The sequence below is a fragment of the Elephas maximus genome, chromosome 17 (assembly GCF_024166365.1).
Source record: "Elephas maximus indicus isolate mEleMax1 chromosome 17, mEleMax1 primary haplotype, whole genome shotgun sequence".
NCBI lineage: Eukaryota > Metazoa > Chordata > Mammalia > Proboscidea > Elephantidae > Elephas > Elephas maximus.
Window position 1 is genome coordinate 23,504,172 of NC_064835.1, and position 16,632 is coordinate 23,520,803.

Genomic DNA, 16,632 nt, shown 5'->3' on the forward strand with positions numbered 1-16,632 from the left:
GAAGTTTCTACTTGTTCCCAAAGAGCTTAATATCCTCACCTCTCTTCTTATAATTTGTGAATAAACAAGGGCCAATACACAAAATATTAAAAGATCAAAGGACACAGATTAAAAGAATCATTCTATGAATTATGATAGATAAGTCTTATCTAACAAAGTGCCGTTTCCCATGTATGTAAATTACAATCTCCCCGTGTGAAGACAACTGATGATTTTTTTTTAGATGATTAGATGTAATGCGAGTTAGGTGACCTCCAGGACTTCTAGAATTGACAACGCCCTCATTGTGACTGGTCTCCATGTGACACTGTGAATTCAGTCTTATTCTTGGGACTTTTCTTCTAAATAGTCAAGTGTTGGCAATAATGTCACTACTTGTGTATATATGTTGCTAACTCCTTCTTTACTGAATCTTCTCCAAGAATTAGAAATCTTTGCTAATGCAAAATAGTCTTTTCTCAATGATCTTATAAAGAGCAACTTTGACATCCTTATTCCTCAGGCTGTAGATCAAGGGGTTCAGCATTGGCACAATACTGGTGTAAAACACAGAAGATACTTTGTTTTGGTCCATAGAGCTGCCATTTGATGGCTGCAGGTACATGAATGCTATAGAATCATAGAATAGTGTAACAGCTGAGATGTGGGAGCTGCATGTGCTGAAGGCTTTGGATCTGCCCTCAGTGGAATGGATTCGCAAGATGCTGGCAATGATGGAGACATAGGAGCCAAGGATGATCAAGGTTGGTGCAAGAATATTAAATGCAGTGAAGCACATAACTACCACTTCATTTAAATACGTGTTGGAGCAGGAGAGCTCCAGTAGTGGATAAACATCACAGAAGTAATGGTTGATTATTTTAGCCTTGCAGTAAACCACTCTTAGCATGCAACCTGTAATAGCTGTGGCACCAATCGAGCCTATCATGTATACCTCAGCTATCAACCAGGAGCAGACCTGATAAGACATGGTGACATTGTAAAGCAATGGATTACAGATGGCGACATAGCGATCATATGCCATCACAGCCAACATATGACATTCTGATATAATAAAAAAAGCAAGGAAGTAGAGCTGGGTCATACATTCAGGGTAGGAGATGGTGTTCTTCTCTGTCACAAAGTTTACCAGCATTTTGGGAGTAATGACAGTGGAATAGCAGAGGTCAATGAAGGACAAACTGCTGAGGAAATAGTGCATGGGGGTGTGCAGGTGAGAACTGAGCCCAATCAGTGTGATCATGCCCAGATTCCCCACCACTGTGACCACATAGACTCCTAGGAAGAAAAGAAAGAGGGGCAGCTGGAGCTCTGGTTTGTCTGTTAGCCCAGCAAGGATGAACTCAGTCACTGTGGAGTGATTTCCTGCTGTCATTTTCCTCTGGGAATTTTATGAAGGAAGAGAAGAAGAAATTTGAGGTACGTGTTTATTTATGCAATGTAAAAAAGATGCAAGTCTTATCATTCGGGTATCTCCAGTTTTCTCTCCCTGTCCCTGCTCTATGTTGGAAGTTAAAGACTGGGATTCCAGTATTATGGGTCATGCAAATAAACATCAGGAGGAATTACAACTTCTTTTGTTTCTGTGCTATATGAGTGGGTCTTAGCAGACTTAATGGTCTGACTGAGACTGGTGGGACCCCAGAGGTCATGGCCCCTGGGCCCTCTGTTAGACCAAGATTGGAACCATTCCCAAAGCCAACTCTTATGACAGGGATTGGACTGGACTATGAGACAGAAAATGATATTTGTGAGGAGTGAAATTCTTGGCTCAAGTAGACACATGAGACTATGTGGGCAGCTCCTGTCTGGAGGCGACATGAGAAGACAGAGGGGGAGAGGAGCTGGTTCAATGGACAAGGGGAATATGGAGTGGAGAGCACATTAGGGGGAGAGCAGCTAGAATTATATAGCAAGGTGTATATAAGTTTTTGTATGAGAGACTGACTTGATTTGTAAACTTTCACTTAAAGCACAAAAAATTTAAAAAAAAAGGACTGGGTATTAGTACTGCCCAGTCTCTGAACATCCAAAGAACTATTCTGGTAACTTAGAATTTTGAGCATTCTGAGCCCTGATGTAACAATGGTTAAGCACTCGACTGTTAACTGGAAGGTTGGCAGTTCAAAACTACCAAGTGGCTCTGTGGGAGAAAGACCTGGCAATCTGTCTCTGTAAAGATTACAGCCTAGAAAACCCTCTGGAGTAGTTCTCTTCCATCACGTGGGATAAATCAGATTTGAAAATCTAAGAATCTAAGAACAATGATGCATTTATATTTATAAAATATAAAATGGCACCTAAGAACAATGACAACAACAAAGCACTTTCCGTGGCTTATTTGCAATCCCCTCAACTCTTCTGCAAAACCTATACTATCAGGTATTAAGTACCAGTTGTCATAGAGTTAATTTCAAGTCATAGTGATCCCATGTGTGCCACAGTAGAGCTATGCTCCACAGGGTTTTCTTTTTCTTTTTTTAATTTTTATTGTGCTTTAAGTGAAAGTTTACAAATCAAGTCAGTCTCTCATACAAAAATTTATATACACCTTGCTGTATACTCTTAATTACTCTACCTCTAATGAGACAGCACACTCCTTCCGTCCACTCTCTCTTTTCGTGTCCATTCAGCCAGCTTCTGACCCCCTCTGCCCTCTTATCTCCCCTCCTGGCAGGAGTTGCCAACACAGACTCATGTGTCTACTTGATCCGAGTAGCTCATTCTTCACAGAATCCCTGTCTGAAGAGTTGGCTTTGGGAATGGTTCCTGTCTTGGGCTAACAGCGGGTCTGGGACCATGACCTCCGGGTCCCTCCAGTCTCAGTCAGACCATCATGTCTGGTTTTTTATGAGAATTTGGGGTCTGCATCCTACTGCTCTCCTGCCCCCTCAGGTGTTCCCTGTCATGTTCTCTGTCAGGGTAGTCACCCACAGGGTTTTCAATGGCTGATTTTTTTTTGAAATGTGTCACCAGGACTTTCTTCTTTGGCACCTTAAGCATTTGCACTATACAGGGATTCCGCAACAATTACCAGTATACTTATTTTACATATTAGGGCACTAAGGCTCATAGTTTTTAATTTTTTCCTATAGTTAGGCATATTAGAACAAGTGATCAGTATATGACAGAAGGCCTATCTATCTTTATATGGATCCTTCCACATTTCACCTTTTATTTCTTCTTTTAGCTACTATTGTCTGCTCTCTTGTCTTGCATCTGTCATATCAGAGAAACCATGCATTGCAGTTAATGTGAGGCAAATATTAATGGAAAATATAAAAATAATCTATTGACCACTGATGTAGGCTTGTTTCCCTTTAGAGAGTACAATGACTACTGGCATCAATTAAAAAATACAGAAATAGTGACTCTGGAAAGTAACTGAATGGCCATCATTAAGTATGTCATTCAAATTGAGCTTCACATCCAGGAAAGAAGTGTGTTTTCTAATGAAGAGGACCCAGAAGTTCCTATGACTAAAGGTGAAACTCATTCATTCCCAAAGCACCATGTGCTACATATTCCTGTATAACCTGATGTAATCCATGATCCTTGGGGCTTTGTTCTGGAGTACCATAGCGGCAGAATGGAAATTTTGTGTGATACTTAGACCATGTTATCTTTGCATGTGTTAGGCATGTTGTCTTGGTGTATTTTGTACTCAGCTTCAAATAAGATCCTTTATCACTTTCTTCATGGCATTAAAGACCAATGCAGAAAGAATGTGTGTATCTCTGAGATGTGAGTTTTGAAGGAAGTTGATGAGTTCCTGGCATTGTATACCATAACTGTTCTATGTTCAAAAGAAAGAGATAAAAAGATATCATCAAAGATTGATACTGTGTCAGAAAGAAAAGAAAGAGAGTTGAGATAAGAATGAATGTGAGGGTGATATTACCATTCTTATTCAGTGATTACTATGTGTCATGGATTAAACTGTGTGCCCCAAGAATATCTGTCAACTTGGCTAGGCCATGATTCCCAGTATTGTGTGATTGTCCACCGATTTGTCATTTGATGTGATTTTCCTATGTTGTATCTCCTATTTCTATGATGCTAATGAAGTGGGATTAGTGGCAGTTATGTAATGGGTCGGGACTCAATCTATGAGATCAGTTTGCATTTTAAGCCAATCTCTTCCGAGATATAAAAGAGGAAAGCGAACAGAGAGACAAGGGGACCACTTACCACCAAGATGACAAGGATATTCCCCCAGATCTGACAGAGAAAGAAAGCCTTCCCTTGTTGCTGGCACCCTGGATTCTGGTTTCTAGCTTCCTAGACTGCAAGAGATTAAATTTCTGTTTGTTAAAGGTATTCACTTGTGGTATTTGTATTATAGCAGGACTAGATAACTAAGACATCATGTGATTAGAACTGTCCAGGTACTTCATAAATATTATTCGATATATTTTCCCCAGCAACCTTACAAGGTAAGAGCTTATTATTCCCATTTTATAGATGAAAAAACTGAAACTTGACAGACTTAAGTGAGTTATGAATGGTAACCCTGTGGGTTTTCAACATATAGGTGGATGATGGTCTAATAACTCTGGAAATAAATTTGGTGTATCTATGGGAAACAAAATTTGTAATAAAAGACTTGAACTAATACTAATAAAAAAAAAAAAAACCCAAAAACCAAACCCAGTGCCGTCGAGTCGATTCCGACTCCTAGTGACCCTAATATCTTGTGGAAATACCAATCCGATAAAAAAAATAAATAAAAATCATGTGCAAAATACATGCTAAATTCAAAGAACGTAAGAGTTGAAAAAGTTGTAATATCAATAATTAACACTTTTCTATGATTCCATTCAGACCAGCATCTTGACTAGATCCTATAGTGCTGAATCCTGCACTTGTCATTTATAAATGCTCAGATTGCTCAGTGAACGGTGGATAGATAAAGGGACATAACTAATTTCACAACTTGAAATAAGTAAAAAATTCATTATCTTTCCCACATTGTCAATTTCATTTAAAATTCTCCTATTACAAGAGCAAGCAGTCATTCTGCAACTAAAATGTTTGCCGAAGGTATTTGTCTTAAACGCTGTGCAAATGATACCTGAAAACAAGTAATTATAAAGCACAAAATTGCAGGTTCTGTGCAGTCCTCTGCTTTCATGTTCCAAGATGTTTCAAGTACAATACTAATGACAAAGGTTATTATAAAGTAGTCCCAATTTTTGGTATTTGCGATTTTCATATGCTTACTACTTTGTGGATTATTGGTAAAGGTAATCCTCTAAAGTTTAAATAATCATATTTTGAAAGATTTTTGTTTGTTAATAAAAAATAATTTTCTGTTGTTGTTGAACCTTCTTATCTATAGAGGTAGAGTTTACCCATGATTGTGAAGAAATCCTAGAGTGAGAACTTGTTAGTCTTCAGATAACATCGTAACACTACACAATAACGATTTAAAAGTGATTTGTCTGCAATTTAGTAATAGCACCAGGAAAAACTGCTTACCTTCTTAGGTACACAATTAATTGACTTGTTTTGAAAACTAAATTGAGTTGGAAACAAAGAAGAAGGGTCAATAGTTGGAAAATATGGCCTTAGTGATACAAATGGCATGGGAGATTGCATGATACAATTTAACAGGTCCAACAACTTTTTCATTGAAAATACCTTTTACAACAACATAAATGGCTACTAAAAAAGTAGATGTTGCCAGACAGAATACACAGTTATCAAATTGACTATATCTGTGGAAAAAGATGATGGAAAAACACAATATCATGAGTTAGAAGAAGGCCAGGAGATGACTACAGAACACACTATTAATTGCTCATATGCAAGTTCAAATTGAAGCTGAAGAAAATTAAAAGAAGTTCACAAGAGCCAAAATATGACTTTGAGTATATCCCACCTGAATTTATAGACCACCTCAAGAACAGATGTGACACACTGAACACTAATGGCCAAAGACCAGACGAGTTGTGGAATAACACCAAGGATATTATACATGAAGAAAGCAAAAGATCATAAAAAGACGGAAAAGGGGGAAAAAAGTCCAAGAACAAATGTCAGAAGAGAACTAAAACTTGCTCTTAAACATACAGTAGCTTAAGCAAAAGGAAAAAAAAAATGATTAAATGAAAGAGCTGAGAAGAAGATTGCAAAGGGTAGATTAAGAAGACTACGTATTATAATGAAATGTGCCAAGATCTGGAACTAGAAAACCAAAAGAGAAGAACATACTGAAGAAGATATACAAATGACCTATATACTCATTAAAAGATGATGAGCATCACTGGACAATAGAAGAATGGAAATAAAACCACAATGAGCTACCATTTCACAACCACTAAGATGGCTATAATTCAAAAGACAGGGAACAAAGTTTTGAAAAGGATGTGGAGAAATCGAACTCTTGTACATTGCTGATGGGATTGTAAAAAGTTACAGCTGCTTTGGCAGTTCATCAAAGTGTTAAACACAAAGTTAGCCAGCATTTATACTCTTAAGTATATTACCAAGATAATTCAAAATATATATGCACATAAAAACTTGTGTATGAATGCTCAGGGAAGAATTATTCACAACAATCAAAGAGTGGGAATAGCCCAAATGTCCATAGAGTGGGAAAGGAATACATAAAATGTGGTTTATCCATAAAATGGAATGTTATTCTACAATATGAAGGAATGAAATACTGAGACATGCTACATTATGAATGAAACATGAAAACTTTATGTTAAGTGAGAGAAGCCATTCACAAAAGGCCACCTATTATGATTCCATTCATATGAAAAGTTCAAAATAGACAGATTTATAGAGACAAAAAGTAACTTAGTGTCTGCCATATGATAGAAGAAGGGGAAAGTGAAGATTGACTGCCAGTGAGAATGGGGATTGTTTTGAAGGGGATAATGAAAATGCTCTAAAATTGGATAGTGTTGAGGACTGTGAAACTCTATGAACATAATTAAAAACACAGAATTGTACCCTTTAAGAGTGTAAATTTTGTGGTATGTGATTATATGTCAAAGCTACTACAAAAATAATAAAAACCACCACCAGCACCACCACAGCAACAATAACAAAATAGTAACTGCATGCTAACGGTTTACCACCCTCCTCTAAGCCTTTCCCATCTAGGTTATACCTGGTGTATACGTCTTTATTTATTTCAAATGTACCCTTAAGTTCTTCTCCAAACAATGAAGTAACACTCCAGTCCAAAAAAAGTATGCCACATAGGCTCAAAATCTGACAATCTTTTACAGTTACAGTCTTTTTTTCCCCCTCTAAAACATTAGCAAGAAAAATATACCCAAACTCACCCAGTGCGGTAGAGTTGATTCCGACTGGTAGCGACCCTATAGGAGAGAGTAGAACTGCCCTATAGAGTTTCCAAGGAGCGCCTGGCGGATTCGAACTGCCATTCTATTGGTCAGCAGCCGTAGAACTTAAGCACTACGCCACCAGGGTTTTTCAAGAAAAATATAAGCCTTTCTAATCATGAATTATTAATAAGCTAGACACATGTGATAGACATATATTCTATTTTAAAATTTTCTCCTGTGTCTTTTATTGGAGAAAACCAATCAGAAATATAAAAATAAACAGCTTAAAACCAAACCAAATCCACTGTCAGAGAGTCAATTCTGCCTCATAGTGACCCTATAGGACAGGGTAGAAATGCCCCCATAGTGTTTTTAAGACTGTAAATCTTTACAGAAGCAGTTTGCCACATCTTTCTCCTATCGAGAAGCTGAAGGATTCTAATTGTCAAACTTTTTGTTAGCAGCTAAGCACTTAACCATGTGCCACCAAACCAAACAAACAAAAAACCAAATGCATCACCATCGGGTCGACTCGGACTCATAGTGACCCTGTAGGACAGAGTCGAACTGCCCCCATAGGGTTTCCATGGAGGCCTGGTGGATTCGAACTGTCAACCTTTTAGTTAGCAGCCAAACTCTTAACCGCTATGCCACCAGACTTTCCATGTGCCACCAAAGCTCCTTAAACATAGCTTCCAAAATGACCTCATTGCCATGGAGTCAATTCAGACTCAAAGCCACCTTCTACCAGAGAATAGAACTGCTCCATAGAGTTTCCTAGGCTGTAATATTTACAGGAGCAGATAGCTAGGTCTTTTCTCCCACGGCGCTGCTGGTGAGTTGGACCCTGGACTTTGAAAGGTTCTTTCTGGTTCAATCATGGCCAAGGAAGCAAAACCAGAACAGACCCAAATTTCTTAAATTGGGGTGAACTGGAACCATAACTAGAGGGCAAAATTATGGGTCAAAATCTGCTAGAAACTTAATCTCCTCTTAGAAAACAAAGGTAGCATATGCATTGCGTAGAAACCAAAATTTCATGCCTCTCACAATTTGAGTAGAGTCAGACACAGCAGTACCTCACTCAAAGGCTCAAAGATGACAGCCAACCATGCCACTTTGAATGTGTGTCACTCTTTTCAGTCCTGGCAATAATCCAATCTCACCAATCAGGTTCCTGAAAGGATAAACTACCCCTCTTCATGGTCTCCTCTTCCAGGGCTTCGACTCATAATTTTTCCCCTTCCCAGTTATGGTTCTGGATCACTGAAATTAAAAAAGAAAAAAAAAAGCATTTTAGTCCTGGTCTGCTTTCCATTTGTCTGCCATGACTGATCCACTTCAAACCAGCTGGAAGCCCTTTTTCCAAACTCCAATGTTTCAGTTAGCAGCCAAGCGCTGAGCTATTGTGCCAACAGGGCTTCTTAAAGATAGCTTAAAACCAAAACCAAGCCCATTGCCATCAAGTTGATTCTGACTCATAATGACCATATAAGACAGAACAGAACTGCCCTATAGGGTTTCTAAGGCTTTAAATCTTTACTGAAGCGGGTTGCCACATTTTTCTCCTGTGGAGCAGCAGGTGAGTTTGAACTGATGACCTTATGGTTAACAGCGGAGTGCTTTCACCACTGCACAAGGGCCCCTAAACATAGCTTAACCAAAACAAACAAACAAACAAACAAACAACAAAAAAAAACATTGCCATTAGGTTAATTCCAACTCATAGCGACCCTATAGGACAGAGTAGAACTGCCCCATAGGTTTTCCAAGGAGCACCTGGTAGATTTGAACTGCCTACCTTTTGGTTAGCAGCTGTAGCACTTAACCACTGTACCACCAGGGTTTTTAAGCATAGCTTAGAAGGTCTGAAATCACAATATAGCTACATAGTCAGAAAATGCCCAGCAGGTTTAAGTGAGGTATCCAGTAATGTGTTACCTGACATCAGCTTTCCTCTGACTCTCAGATAGTCAGTTTGCCATCTGTAGACAGCAACACTCCCCAGCCCTAGGTCAGTTCTGTTCTTTACTATGAGGAATTTAAAGATGTCTGGAGTACAAGCAGTTTGCACTTGGTTACCAACTGAAAGATTGGTGGTTTGAACTCACTCACCAGTGCCCTGAAAGAAATGCTTGGCAATCTGTGTCCACAAAGATTATAGCCAAAAAAAAAAAAAAAACTCTATGGACCTCAGTTCTTTTCTGTAACAAAGGGGGTCTCCACAAATCAGAATAAAATCAAGGGTAAGAGATTTAGAGTATAAAACTTCCATTCACGATCAAGCCAAACCTGCTGCTGCTCTTATAACCCCAGAAACTGTGATTTACCAGTTAAAAAAAACTTACGTTTCATAAAATCTTAGTTATGTTTTTAAATCCATACCTTTATTTTACCTCTATTAAAAGAGGATTAGAAAATCCCCCGCCCTGTGTCAGTGGTCTTAGACTATGTTGACTGACTCAACTTAGAGGCCAATAAATCCTGAGCAAAATACTTTAAGAAAAAAAAGTATGTGTGTGTGTATATATATATAGATATAGTGAGCTCTCATAAAAGAAAGCAGTGATGATTTAAAGCCAGTATAAGATTGCTAAAGCCTACCAAAGGCATGCCAAGCATTCTTGTTTTGAGTTTTTCTCGGTTGGTAGTATAAAAGAATGTTATAGTCCCAGGTTTTCTTGATTTTATTAAAGTATTTGCTCAATTTCTTGTAATATTCTTATGTACATGTTGTGGTTATCTGTGATAGATTAAAATACAGAAAAATATCTCATAATTATTTGAACTCAAAGAACATCTCAAGACTATAAAGTGGGTAATCTCAAGTTATCATTCTACAAGACTTTATATATAATAGTCTTGAAAAATCATTTTATGAATAATTGGATGAAGCTATAGAAGAAATTATAAAATTCGTAGCTAGCATCAACATAGAAAAGAGTAATGAATACTTATATGATGAGAATGATTCAAAAATATATTGTTAGGCTGTGAATATGGACCGATATTTAAAAGAACAAATTTAACAGTGATAAACATATTTTTCTGTGAAATATAAATTCATTTATTTTGTGGATATTACCCAGAAATTTTTTAGGGCACTCAAATTGAGAGATGAATAGGATAGAATTCCCTGCTCTTCAGAATCTCAGTCTAGAAAAAGAGATGGGCAGACTAGAAATTGTAACAAATGTTATGATTGCACAGGTCCTACAGGAACACAGTGAATATGGTACTAACTCAAAATGGGTCATTGCAGAGGCATAGCAAGGGGTGGGGGGCAAGAGATGCACTTGCTCCCGGGTGTAAATCAAAGGGGACAGCAGGCAAGGTGTGGACTGACATTACCAGGCACCACAAACATGAAAGGCACCTGACTAAGGCAGCCTACAAGAAGAGGGGAAAATATTTCTCCTGATGTGTCACCACTATCAACGTCTATTCATGAAACTGGTGTGTGTAGGGGTGACTTAGAGATTGCCCCTCTGCACTGTTAATCTCCCTACACCCCGGATCATTGAGGGCTTGCTTACAGGAGCAACCTGAACCTAGAAGGATCAGTAGGTGTAAGCCAGGCTTGCACAAAGTTCAAAATTGAGAAGCATTGAACTAACAGATCTTCATGTTCAAAAGATTTGCATCAAGAGAGAAAAAAAAAAAAAACCCTAAAAATGCAACAAATCTCAAAGGATTCATTAAAAGAAGCATACTATCCAGAATAGGGGACTTGATAGTTACGCAAGATCAACTGCATCTGGTGAACTGTGCTTAGTGCTAAGACTTCATGAAGACTAAAATGTTCTAGGACAGATGAGATTCAGATACGTACCTTTTCTCTGTGTGGAATACTTAGCCAGGCTCCTTTGTATACTTCGACCAAGTGCCCTCTAAAGAAAATAGTCCTTAGTAATGTTGGTGTTGGCAGTTCAAAATACAACCCCTTGGTTCCCTTTTACCGAAGGCTCAGAACGCAGATCTCAGTTTTTGAGTTGCTCATGTAAATGTTATGAACCAAAGTTGTGATTCCCTAGCCTTGTTACCCTGAGATACTTTCCAAAGTGGCAGGTTTTTATCCAGGGTTTGAATATACAAGAGATCTCATCAAAAGCATACAGATAAAGGTCCCTCAAGATTTCTGTTCACCAGGGATAAGCTATAAGGAAAAAGGAGCAAGTAAAATTTTCATTTCTCATCCTTCTTATGATGCTTTCATTAGCTCCCTTGTGTATACAATATTTTCACTCATTAGGTTATTGACTAGAAATTAAGATCTAGCAGATATTGTTCTAGGAGTTCCTCAAGACAACAGCTTCCAACATGAATATAATTTCTCAAAAATTTGAAGCCATAATTTTAATCTTTTTTCTATTTATTTAAGGTTAAGAGAAATAGTTCTTTGGATTTGTTAGTGTTGCTCATTGTAGTTTTTTTTTTTTATTGTGCTTTAAGTGAAAGTTTACAAATCAAGTCAGTCTCTCATACAAAAACTTATACACACCTTGCTATGTAACCCTAGCTGCTCTCCCCCGATGTGACAGCACACTCCTCCTCTCCATTCTGTATTCCCCGTGCATTCAACTAGCTCCTGTACCCTTGTCTTCTCATCTGTTCTCCTGACAGGAGCTACCCACTTAGTCTCTTGTTTCTACTTGAGCCAAGAAGCTCATCCTCATCAGTATCATTTTCTGCCTTATGTTGTTGTTAGGTGTCGTCAAGTTGGTACTAACTCATAGCGACCTTATGTACCACAGAATGAAACACTGCCCGGTCTTACACTATCCTTACAATTGTTTTTATGCTTGAGCCCATTGTTGCAGCCACTGTGTCAATCCATCTTGCTGAGGGTCTGTCTTCCTGTTTTCTGCTGACTCTGTACTTTACCAAGCAGTCTACAGTATATTCAATATTCTTCGCTAACACCACAATTCAAAGGTGTCAGCTCTTCTTTGGTCTTCCTTATTCATTGTCCAGCTTTGACATGCATATAAGGAGATTGAAAATACCATAGCTTGGGTCAGGCGCACCTTAGTCTTCAAGGTGACATCTTTGTTTTTCAACACTTTAAAGAGGTCCTTTGCAATAGACTTGCCCAATGCAGTGGATCTTTTGATTTCTTGACTGCTGCTTCCAAGGGTGTTGATTGTGGACCAGAGTAAAATGAAACCCTTGACAATTTATGTACCTACAGCCATTAAACGTCAGCTCCATGGACCAAGAGAAAGTTTCTTCTGTGTTTTACACCATTATTGTGCCAATGCTGAACCCTCTTATCTATAGCCTGAGGAATAAGGATGTCAAAGTAGCTCTCAATAAAATCATCGAGAAAAAACTGTTCTGCATTAGCAAAGATTTCTAATTCTTGGAGAAGATTCAGTAAGGAAGGAGTCCAGAGACAGCGAAGCATATACACAAGTAGTGAGATTATTGCCAAAACATGATTATTTGAAAGGAAGATCCCAAGGACAGTACTGGATTCATAGTGTCACATGCAGAGCAGTCGCATGCAGGAATTCTAGGGAGTCTCAGAAGTCACCCGTAGTAACCCACATTCCCTTAATCATTTCTTCAAAAAAATCTACAAATGACTTCTTATGGGGTTATTATAATTTATAAACATGGGATTTGGCACTTTGTTAGATAAGATTTTTCTATCATAATTCATAGAATGATCCATTTGTTCTGTATTCTTTGATTTCTTAATACCCTGGGTTTTGGCTTTTTTTTTTTTTTTTTTTTACCAACAAGTGTACAAATAAACTCCTCTGGAAAAAAAGTGATCTTTAAAATAAATAATTTTTAATAATTTGAAATCTATAAAATGCAATCCTTACAAGTTACTAAGTACTGTAGTAAGGAATATGGGGGCAGATGATGGATGATAAGGCATATTTGCTGCCCACAAGATGATAACACTATGGGGGAAGAGATGGATAGAATAATGATGGCTGAATACATTATGTGTATTTTTACTTTTTTCTTTCTGCAAGCTTTCACAGTTTTAGTATTGTACTACCACCTCCATTTCCCTGAGAATCCTGTATTCATTTTTCCCTATTTCTATAAGATTTTTCTTTTCACCTATATTGAGATTCACAGATGTAGAAGTGATGTTCTTTGACTATGCATTGAACTCAGATAGATCACTTATTCACATGCAAAAGTTAAAACTGGAAAATTGTTTTCTGACTAATTACTTGTACCTTTCTTCCTCAAAGACTAAATATTCAGGAAAACAAATTTGGTAAAATTATTTTGTAGACAATAATTGTCTGGGGCTTTAGCTAAAAATTTGTTGATCTCACTCCTTATTAAAGTTGTTGTTTTTAGGTGACATTGAGTCGGTTCCAACTCATAGCGACCCTATGCACAACAGAACAAAATACTGCCCAGTCCTGCGCCACCCTTACAATTGTTGTTGTGCTTGAGCACCTTGTTGCAGTCATGGTGTCAATCCACCTCGTTGAAGGTCTTCCTCTTTTCTGCTGACCCTATACTTTGCCAAGCATGATGTCCTTCTCCGGGACTAATCCCTCCTGACAACATGTCCAAAGTATGTAAGATGCAGTCTCACCATCCTTGCTTCTAAGGAGCATTCTGGTTATACTTCTTCCAAGACAGATTTGTTCGTTCTTTTGGCAGTCCATGGTATATTCAATATTCTTCTCCAGAACCATAATTCAAAGGCGTCAATTCCTCTTTGGTCTTCCTTATTCATTGTCCTTATTAAAGAGAGAGAGTAAAATAGAAAATGTAACTCAGATGATAGTTTGGGAAGACTTCTAAGCAGTAAATTCCTTCCTCTTCCCCTTTCCCAAATAAGCTCCCATTGGTATTTTTTAGAATAGCACCCAGAGAACTCTTCTTAGTCTTCTTGAGAGGCAATAATCAAAACAACAACAGCAACAACAAAAACTAAACCCGTTGCCATGGAGTCATTGCTATTAATACCTCTCAACAGCTTTTGTGGCACCAACTCCCACCAGCTCCTCCTTCTAGTTGCTGAGCTCCCACATCTTCTCTTGCTGGTGGTAGCAGCACCTGCTTGTATTTCCCCATCTCGCTAAAATGGTTCTTCAGACTCATAAAGACCAGATATCTCACTTTACTGCTTGAACCACTTCTAGATAAGAGCTCCTGGTGTGTTCTTTCTAATGCTTCTGAGATTCAAAGTCTCCAAACAGCCACATTAAGGAGAAACAAGCATAAGCATAGAGATCTCCAAATAACATCATGCTCTTGACTGCTCACCTATAAAGCTATGCCCAGAGGCAGAGCACAGGGCTACTGGGGCTTTTTTGATCAAGCGTGAGCATTTACACCTGGTTAAAGTGTATTTTTAAAATCATCTGACTAGACTGGCATGCTTTGTCATCAGCTTGCCATCAAGTAGGAAACATTAATACCCCAATGTGATATCTCCCTTTACCTCCCACATAAAATCGCAAGTTGTAATAAGAGAGGTGAGGATATTTCCCTCTTTTGAAACTAGGAGAAACTTCTTCACTGGCTTTCTATTTACTTGCTAATCAGTCCTTATCTGCATATCTCATGTCTTAATCCTGCCAAAAAAACAAAAACAAAAACTGTATATCTATAAATATGTATGTAATTTATGTATTTGTGTATATTTATGTGTAACATATATGTGCATGTATGTGTATTATATTCACAAATGTGCACTGCTTGGATATGTTTTACAAGGGCTATATCATATGTGAGTAATTTTAATTGTATTAATGCAGGCATTGAACAAACAATATCCATTGAGAAACTTTTTTTTGCAGTGTTGATAGGTTGAAATATGTGTTTATAAAAATTGTACATGTTTCAGAGGATTTATTTATATATTAAAACTTTTTAAATCTGTTAATGAGGATAAAATGTTTGAACCATCTCTAGTTATTCTGAGAACCGGAAGATGACATACTATTAAAATAGGATAGATATTAGATTTAAAAATTGAAATAAAGCTCTACCACAATAGAGAGAGAGAGAATAAGCAAAATTTTAGAAATTTGAGAAGTACAAAATGCATAGGACTTGTCAAGTACCATTACTAAACCCAAACCAATCCAATTGCCATCAAGTCAATTCCGACTCATAGTGACCATATAGGGCAAAGCAGAACTACCCCAGAGTGGTTTCAAAGAGCAGCTGGTAGATTTGAGCTGCCATCCTTTGGTTAGCAGTCAAGCTCTTAACCACTGAACCACCACAGCTTCAAGCACCATTACAGAAGGATACATACAATCAAAAGTTTTAATAAGAGGAAAAAACATGATATATTAAATATATTCTAACATTAAGCCCTGTAATGAACTTGGATAATGTTTATATACTAAGTTTGTCTTTCATTCCTTCTAAGTATAATTTAATATCCAAAAGAAAACAATTCTTTATTTACAATTAGCATTTTCATGGACCGTCAGTGTGTCACAAAGTCAGAATTGACTCTTACCTTCTGTGTTGGTTCAGATTAGATTTGGCTGTGAGATGCACACAAACACACAAGCACACACACACACCACAGTGCCTTAAACCAGAAGACAATTCATCATATCGATAGGATTTATGACACATAAGGAAATCACATCAGATGATAAAATGGTAGATAATCATACAATACTGGGAATCATGACCTAGACAAGTAGACAGATATTTTTGGGGGGACACAATTCAATCCATGATGAGAGATAAGCAGCGACATCCCAAGCTGAGGCCCACCATATATGGTGCAGCCAAGCAGCAGTGAATCTGCATGCGACTTCAGAACCAAACACAACTGATATCAGACGTGCAAAAATTAAGTTCAAGCTCCCAACCTACCATGCATGCTGGCAAAATAACCCCTCCCCTACCCCAGAGTTTCACAGTGGAGAAGCACTCTTTTCCACTCATCCACCCACCACCCCTCTCTGACACCAGTCCCACATCATTCAAGGTACTATGCCACTGAAGACAGGAACTCAGGGTCAGTAGGAAGGCCCTGTCCCTTGTCCCAGGCACTGACATATGGAGATCATGGACTTGCAGTGCCATTCACTCCTGCCCAGTCCCTTGTGGGCTAATTAAACACCACATACCATCTTTTTTTTTTTTTTTTTTTACCATCATTAGCATAACAGAGCTGGATATACACCTGAAGCCTATTTTTACCTACAACAGACAAAGGGGAGCTGCAGATTTGTGACGTTTGACACCATTCTGCCCCCTAAGAAAATCACCAAGGTATAATGAAATCAAACTTACCAAAACCAAACAAAAAGAATCTTGAGAGTGGCTAGGGATAATCAAAAAGTCACCTACAAAGGAGCACCAATAAGAC

The 16,632-nt window shown here is 38.0% G+C and overlaps 1 protein-coding gene across 1 annotated transcript; it reads right to left on the reverse strand.

The window, feature by feature from the left end:
* Positions 1-424: 424 nt before the first annotated feature.
* On the reverse strand, positions 425-1,375 carry LOC126061089 (olfactory receptor 150-like). The gene has a single exon (XM_049857439.1). It carries the CDS (start codon positions 1,373-1,375, stop codon positions 425-427), a length of 951 nt encoding a protein of 316 aa, XP_049713396.1.
* Between the last annotated feature and the right edge of the window lie 15,257 nt (positions 1,376-16,632).

Excerpts from the sequence above, each read along its gene's own strand:
- LOC126061089 (XM_049857439.1), bottom strand. The coding sequence starts at position 1,375 with ATGACAGCAGGAAATCACTCCACAGTGACTGAGTTCATCCTTGCTGGG.